Source organism: Puntigrus tetrazona, chromosome 6 (genome assembly GCF_018831695.1).
Source record: "Puntigrus tetrazona isolate hp1 chromosome 6, ASM1883169v1, whole genome shotgun sequence".
Lineage (NCBI taxonomy): Eukaryota > Metazoa > Chordata > Actinopteri > Cypriniformes > Cyprinidae > Puntigrus > Puntigrus tetrazona.
In genome coordinates, this window is record NC_056704.1 from 7,637,942 (window position 1) to 7,646,567 (window position 8,626).

The 8,626-nt window shown below is 38.2% G+C and overlaps 1 protein-coding gene across 1 annotated transcript in view; it reads right to left on the bottom strand.

Annotated features, from left to right (window-relative positions):
• The window catches only part of tns1a (tensin 1a), a 50,728-nt gene that overhangs the window by 29,469 nt on the left and 12,633 nt on the right, over nucleotides 1–8,626 (bottom strand). The window contains exon 2 of the mRNA XM_043241646.1: nucleotides 3,898–4,012. Within this exon, the coding sequence (XP_043097581.1) occupies nucleotides 3,898–4,012 (115 nt within the window). The remainder of the gene's footprint in view (nucleotides 1–3,897; nucleotides 4,013–8,626) is intronic.

Sequence of the window (8,626 nt, forward strand, 5' to 3'; positions counted from 1 at the left end):
GTTAACATGTCATTTAATAACCATTAAAGATGTGTAAAATGCATGTACAGGGGTTGGACGATGAAACTGAAACCGATTTAGTGGTTTCATGGCAAATTTGACCAGCTTGGTGGCCAATCTTCACATTCTACCAGTAAGAGTAATAGAGTAATAGCACAGTTTTGCTATGCACACAACATTATGAGTGACATATCAGAGTTCAAAAGAGGCCAAATTGTTGGTGCACGTCATGCTGGCGCATCTGTGATGCAAACAGCAAGTCTTTGTGATTTAACAAGAGCCACGGTACCCCGGGTAATGTCAGCATACCACTAAGAAGGATGAACCATATCCAACAGAAATAACTGTGAACGCAAGAGGAAGCTGTCTTAAAGGGATGTATCCAAAAACATAAAACCACAGCTGCCCAACTCACTGTAGAATTAAATGTGAACCTCAACTCTCCTGTTTCCATCAAAACTGTCTGTCAGTAGCTCCACAGGGTCAATATACATGGCTGGGCTGCTTTAGCCAAACCTTTGGTCACTTGTGCCAATGCCAAAGGTCAGTTTCAATGGTGCCAGCAGTGAAAATCTTGGGCTGTGGACAATGTGAAACATGTACTGTTTTCTGATGAGTCCACCTTCACTTTTATTTGCCACATTCGAGAGAGTTAAGGTGTGTAGAAGCCCCAAAGAAGTGTACCACCCAGACTGCTGCATGCCCAAAGTGAAGCATAGCGGTGGATCAGTGATGATTTTGACTGCAATATCATGGCATTCCTTAGGCCCAATACTTGTGCTAGATGGACGCGTCACTGCCAAGGACTACCGAACCATTCTAGAGGACCATGTGCACCCAATGGTTCAAACATTTTATCAGTGCCGTGTATTAGGATGATAATGCACCAATACACAAAGCAAAACTGTTGACAAAGTGGTTTTATGAACATGAAAGTAAAGTTGAACATCTCCCACGGCCTGCACAGTTACCAGATCTAAATATTACTGAGCCACTTTGAGGTGTTTTGGAGGATGAGTCAGGAAACGTTTGCCTCCACCAGCATCATGCAGTGACCTGGCCACTGTTCTGCAAGAAGAATGGCTCAAAATCCCTCTGGCCACTGTACAGGACTTGTATTTGTCATTCCCAAGATGAATGAATGCGGTACTGGCCGCAAAAGAAGGCAAAATATTCTAACACTGCCACAATTTCGTAGGGGGGTAAAATTTGTTTGCCATGGCCATTAATCGGTTGTCAGTGAACTAATGATCAAAGACTTCAGATTTTAGCCTAGGATTATAGAAATATTTTAGGATTTTTTCAGAATGCCAAATCATGGCTGAAATCGCACTGTGTGAGCAGGGCTTTAGTACGGTTGGTCGGAGTGGACAAGATATGCTTATTTGGCTGATACATAACAAGTACAAAGCTGTTCCAAAACTGCTAACACATGCACAGACATGCACCAGTTAGCATGTCAACATGCTGCTGTTCTAGCAAAAATACACACTTGAACATAAAACACCATCATCACCACCCCCACTCTGAGAGCCATGTCATCAATATGCACCTACTATAGCTAGTGAAAAAATACTTACAGTAGTCATTTGATAATTTTTTTTAGATTAGTATATAGAACATTTTCTTTTTAGAACATATTAATATTAATATAATATAGTTTATGAATAGCTCACTGGAAAATGACCAGAAATTATGCATGACTTTTTTAATATTGCAAGTAGAGGGAGCAAGCAAACTGACTGGCTAGCAGAAGTCAAGGACCTATTGTTCTTGTGTAGTGTTAGACGGAATGTACATATCTAATTTACATATATAATACTTCTTTTTTGGCAGGATATTATTGTATGGAGTTATACTGAAAAAAAAATCCTACCATTGTAGAATTTTTTTAATTTAAGTATTATATGTGCTATTCAGCCGTGGTTCTTGTTATTCCAGAAGTGAAAGAATCCAGTGGGAATTGGCAAAAAAAAAATAATAATAATAATAATTTAACAAATAATCTTTAATGCTCCTTTCAACCAAACAAAGGGGCCACTAAAGTATAACTTAGGGTCTTGGGACCCTTTCCCTAAATTACAGCTAACACAATTTAGAAAGCCAGAACAGCCTTCTGGTTCTCCTGGCAATCATCTGATAACACAAGTTTATTGCTTAATGGTATGTGTAGAGAACAACTCTGACTTCAGAAAAGCACATAATGTCCTCAACAATGGACTTTTCTCTAATTGATTCACAGGAAAACCTTTCTTTGAATGAACGCACATATCCTTCAGGTCATTAAACATATTGTTATTGGTCTTGTATATTTTCTTTGGTATTATATACTGTTTTATGCATGTTTATGATAGATAAATAGTCTTCAGACTATCGAATTAAAAGGTTATATTATATGTCGATAACTTTGCAACATAACAGAGCTCAAAGAATCTTTACTAGTTGATTATTAACAGTGCATATGCAAATTACCATGCTTAGAGACAAATAGCCATAAAACTCCCTCTAAAAATTCAAGACAACATTGGCTCTTTGAGCCACAAGATGGGTGACCTTTACAAACTTCAAATAGGTTCACTTCTACTTGACCCGCCCAGTCTTCTACTTTTTTGGTCTCTTCCATGTCTCACTACTTCTTGTTCTTTGAAACTGGCACCCCCACCCTGGCAGGCAGGGAAGAGCCCTGTTGCTGTTCTGTGCGATACTGAGGAGATGAGAACTCAAACACCTCTGCTACTATTTAGGTTTTGTGCCAGGTCTTGTGGCGTTGATTTTCCATTCAAACAAAGATCCTTGGATCTCAGCACATCTTCATCTTAGCTCTTCTACCTGAGAAGAAACTCTCAATCATCATGACAGGACATTTTTGGAGTTCATTCCTCCTCAAACCGGAAGAACATGAGTGCAAGTCCAAAACCTTCACCAAGACTTTCATCTAAGACTGCATCTGCATCTCAATGAGACAATGCAAGTATTGTACACGGTATAAGCTCTCATGTAAAAAAATCTCTGCTTGAAACAAATGAAAACAAATTTAGTATGGTTTTAAAATAATTTTTGAATAATTTGTTTAAAAATGCTTCACATTAAATGAATGCTCCAAGGACCATATAAACTAAAAGCATTTGGCATCAAACTAAAGCTTATTGCATATGCAATTTTAGGAGTTTCACTTGAGGCAATTACTATGTTTGGGCTAATTCAGCTTATGGTATTTGCTGAAAAACTTTATAAAGGTACATTACATGCACCTAATTATGATCACCTATGCTCGTTTGGGACTAACGATTGGAAATACGATGGCTCCATCTGTGTTCTTTTTTTTTCACATTGTTAGTACATTTAGATTTTTTAATTATTATCCAGTCCTATTGACACTTTTATGTGATTGTACTCTAAAACATATTTTCACTGTTTAGAAAATCTTGCCCCAGATATTTCTAGGTCTTCTGACGTGCTTGAAGTTCTGTTCTGCATAAATTTTAATAAACGTCATTGTATCACAAATGTTGTCAATTAGTAGAAAATAAGAAACATGCAAGTACAGTGTGATGATGGAAGAAACAAAAGATTAATACGTGGCTAGTGAGTACATAACCTACCCCACTTCAATTTTGTATGTCGGAAAATCACAGAGGCTTCTTTTTTGACACTAGCTCCTAAGAAGGGCTAAATAGAAGGCTAAAGTAACTTTTTGTTTGTGTGGCTAGTAGTTTGTGCACAGACATAGCTACATTTAATAATATTTATGGGTGTTTTGTTGTTTCACATTGTTTAAAAAAAACTTGGATAACTAGAGATAATGAACACAGACCATTTGACAAGATATCCAAGGAGAGGTACTTAAGGCTGTATCACCAACATATTAGTAAAATATGTTGCAATGGTAGTACTGACCTTTGCAGACCAGGCCTTCCTTCGTCAAAGCCTGCTTGCATACTGCACAACTCTTGGCCTTTTTAAAGGTCTTAGCCTTGAAGGTGTGGGAATGAACGGCTTCAAAATCTTCTGGCTAAAGGGGCAAAGAGAATGCATTCAATTAGTTAAACCACTCATTCATTGTTTTAGGTCTTACAAAAATTTCACAGATAATTTAAAGTGATGGTAGATCCTGTATCATTTTATTGTTTCATTGTTATTATGACAGAAACGAAGTCAGCGTTATTGTTCCACACACACAAACATGGAAAGCTGTTTCACACACACAAACATAGTACACATGTATTACGTCCCTGTGCCGCAAAGCCATTCGGTCAAGGTAATGAAAAGTGTGATCCTCAGCATTTTCAGCTGTACTATCTCCCTAAATCTTAATGGCTTTTGTCACACATTGACAAGACCATTAAGCACACGACAGCACAGCCTGGCATGGATGACCTTGACTGTGGAAAACCAGAGAGAAGGATAGCTAGACACTCACTGGACAATTGGTAAAATAACTCTTTGCTTAACTTAGAACTATCACATATAGCATTTACTCAGAATGGGAAAGATTTTAGTGACCTTGAAGAGAGGCATATTTGAAATCACCAAAGAACTGTGTAATAATAATAATTTTATTTATTAATTTTTTTCTGAAATAGCATTATAAAAAGATTATTTCCAAGGCGAGATCATGAGCATGCACAGTCCTAGGTGCGTGTCTCAGAATGCTGACTGTTTCTATAGCGACCAGAACTTCTAACGGCAAATGCGGTGCTGTGCTGACTTCATAGATCAGCGATTGGCTATTTTATTTAGAAGGCGGGCCTTCTTGTGATTGACCGTTATGTTGTGTTTGGGCCCTTTTTGTCCACAAAAATACTAGTTAATGCAACCTCAAAAATTGCTTATAAATAACTCATTATGCTACATTACAGAGTAGATGAAAACAGAGAGAAAGCATACAAATGCCTCACAGTATCATTCAGTCTGTGTCAGTGCAATGGTGATGAATCTCTCTTTACAGCTCTCTAGATTCTTGATAACACTACTGATCAAGAAAATAGAAAGGAAGACACAACTGAAGATGAATCTTACAGTAAAAGTGTCTTGCAAGATATATTGGAAGAGGAAAACATCACTGCACAAGCTGAAAATCTTGCAACAACTGAAGAGAAGAAATCTTTTGATTTTGAGAGCCCAGCTGAAGTTGATGTTATAGTCTGGTCAAAAGATGGGGGAAAAAATTCTGTTGAAGTCAGTGCAACTTAAAGACAAGGGAAACCAGGGAAAATACTCAAGAAATGATCACCATGGAAAATCTTCACAGTGTGAAAACTGGGGAGCTGTCTTTCATACTGGAAAAGATGGCTGTGGTAATGAGCGTCTGGTGATCCCAGGTATTCAGGCTGTATGAAACCATAAAGATGGTCACTGACACTGTCAAATGTAACCAGCCATCAATAATTAAATCATTAAAGTAACTTCTAAATGTAATTATGATTTCTCTTGACTGTATAGTTAATGTTAGCATGTTCATTAATACGTGTAATATTTTACTGATCATTTTTTCCTTTTTTTCCCTTTCCCATTCTCAGATAGTAAATTATTTTTCAACTTTAGCTTGAAACCATTAACATAATGTTTGTCTTCTTTCTTTAAAGTATTGATTGCCATCTAGTCCTGAGAGTTTATATATGCAGTATGCCTAATTCTCTCCAGTAGGTTTGTGTCAGATGCAGGTAAAGAGCCACCAGGAACAGGTTGCTGCATGGTTTGTCATGTAGTACATTTCAGTTTATTTACAGATGCATATCCATTCATCAAGTTAAAGTCATTAGTAATTTCTTAAAGTGCCCTTTTTTTCAAAAACAAGTTATATCATTATTTACTCTCTTTCTTTGTGCATCTCTGCCATACATTTATTTTTAACAAAAAATTTAAAAAAATTTAAATAGTGCCCTGGGAGACTTCCTGGGGTAGAAATGCCCTAACAGTCAGGAAAACACAAGCATAAGCTTTGCTCCAGGGTTAACTGTAGATTTGTTTATTTCACATGTTTATATAGACATTTACATTTTAATAGTTGTTTTCTTTATGCAGAAGCCGGAACAAAAAGCAGCTAGATTTGGGCGAAGCAGAAGATCAGAGATTAACAGAGCTACACTGGTGCCTCTTAAGAGACTGATTTTTCCATAATTATCTATAATATCTACTGATGTAGTTATAATTCGTCATTGTTCTGTTTTATAAAACTATACAGTATATTCTTAAGACTAATATTTTGGGCTCAGAGTTGTTTACACTTTGTATACCAACAAGGACCCTCCCTTCATTAAAGTGCATTAAATTGACAAAAAGTGACAGTAAAATCTTTTACATTTTTTGCACAAACATTCTATTCAAAATATAATGCTGCTCAAAGTATCCTGAAAAGAATGTCTCCATAAATTAAGCAGCACAACTGTTTTCAACGTGATAAAAAATGCTTCTGTATGACACAGAATGCTGGAGTAATGGCTGCTGAAAAATTAAACATAGAATAAAAATATATAAATATATAGTTAAATGGCAAAACTATATGAGTGACACATTTTGGGTATTCTATAGTCTTTGTTATAGCGCTGTTTAAATATTATTATATGCTTCATTATATCAACTGTTTTAGTATATAGATTTTATTTTAGGCAAGTCGTGATGATTTGAGAGGGCTAAATTCATCAAACATCAGCTCACTGGCACTGGTCGCTTGGTTGTTACTTTAAACAAAAGATATTTAACGGACGAAAATGCTCCAAACATTTTTTTAAAGTGACAAATTAAACTAAATATTATTATTTTGCTATTACACACAATTACTATTTTAAAAGCCAAAAGAAAAGTATAAGCCTTTTGGGAGAAGGGAGGAAAAGACAAGCTCGGGTCGGTAATTCTAATACACAGGTTGGACTATGGCCTGAGCATCTCGGGCCTGATCTTTATCTCGAACTAGCAAATTACCAAAGGGCATTTTGGGTTGAGCGAGAGGTGCTGAGTGGATTGAGCAAATGGAAACTTCAGAAAGATGCTCTCCACCTCAAAGGAAATATGACCACTACTCTCCCCGCTGCACTCACATGCTCTGGTTGGGAGACCATCAGTAAAGAGGCAGCAGATATTAATCAGATAGTCTACTAATACTCTAATGACATTTTGTTGACATAGTTGCAACATTACATCAACAGAATGCTCAAAAGAGACAATCAAAACACAGTGTTACCAGTTCTTTTTATGGAAAACAATCTATACGTATTATAACTTGTTTGCATGACTTATTCAAACTTGCTGTCACAATCCCAGTATTGTATTCCCCTGTCTTGTTTTTAGGACTATGTTTAGGTTCTGTTTCCTTTGTTTCTTTGCTAATGTTTCAGTCCCCTTAGGTTGGGCATACACTGTACAATTTCAGCAACGTTTTTGTTAATACCAACTGTTACAGTAAATTGAGTGTGATGTCAAGCAAAAGCTCAGGATTTATTTGCTCACACTATACAGAGCTGCAACTTGACTGCTCACACTATACATATATATAAAATGATATGATATCAAACACCTGGGAATCCCTGAACACAATGGCCCCTGAACCTCACTTTCACCCTAAACACATGCCATGGAAATCGCACAGTGTATGTCCAGCCTTAGTTACTCTCATTAATTTCTATAGTAATTCATTAGCTACTTATCCTTGTTAGCATCACGTGGCTGTGTTGAGGAACGGACATAAAGATGAGATTCCAAACAGGCTTTAATAATCCACAAGGGTAATATCCAGACAGGGCAGGTAGCTACAGACACAATTAGACGCTCAAGATCAGGCAAGCACACCCTGAACAGACAGGAATTTAAATACACAGGCAAATGAGGATAATAGAGATGGCACTGGTAAACCAAATGTAATTCCAAGGTGGCAGATGGTTGAGGCCTGACCAAAGTGGAGCAGGAGGGACTTGGGAAGCTTGACAGACTACAGTGGAGATGATGGGTCAAAGGGCCAAGACAAACTTCTAGAGACAGAGGCCGGAGGCAGAGTCATACAATCCTCCAGCCATGACGAAACAGAGACTGACCCGTGGCAAACCCAAAACACAGATGGTAGGCTGAGGTAGAGGTTTCTACCATGACAGGTAGAGGTTCTGGGATTCAAGTTGCAACTCCCAATATCAGGAGAGCATAGGGGAACAACCTCTGTTGTCGAGGTAGGACAGACAGACATTTGACTGAGGAAGACAGAGTATACTTAAATAACTGTCTATTAAGTTTCCAGAGTCCTGCCTCAGCTCACCCTCAGTGGTGGTACAATGGGCAGTGCTTTTCTCTTTGTACTTGTGGTCTTATGCACTGTCCAGTGCATTGTTTCCAGCTCTCACACCAGGTCAGACATTGCGTGAAGGTTTAGCTCCGGGGTGATCCTATGCTCTGCCCTTTCTGGCAAAGACTCATGGGTCATGGTGGGCTTTGGCTCTCTGTCTGCGGTGGGCTGTATCTGATGGTCCGTGCAGTAGGCCCTGGTGGACTGGTACTCTAGGTCCAGAGTGGTGCTAGGTTGTCATCTGCTGATCCAACGGTGATGGACGAGCCGCATGAGACCAGCACCTACTCCAAGGACTCTGCAAAGCTCTCTCGAGGTCCCTCCCTGGATAACTGCAGTGGGAGTGTTGAGGCCAGG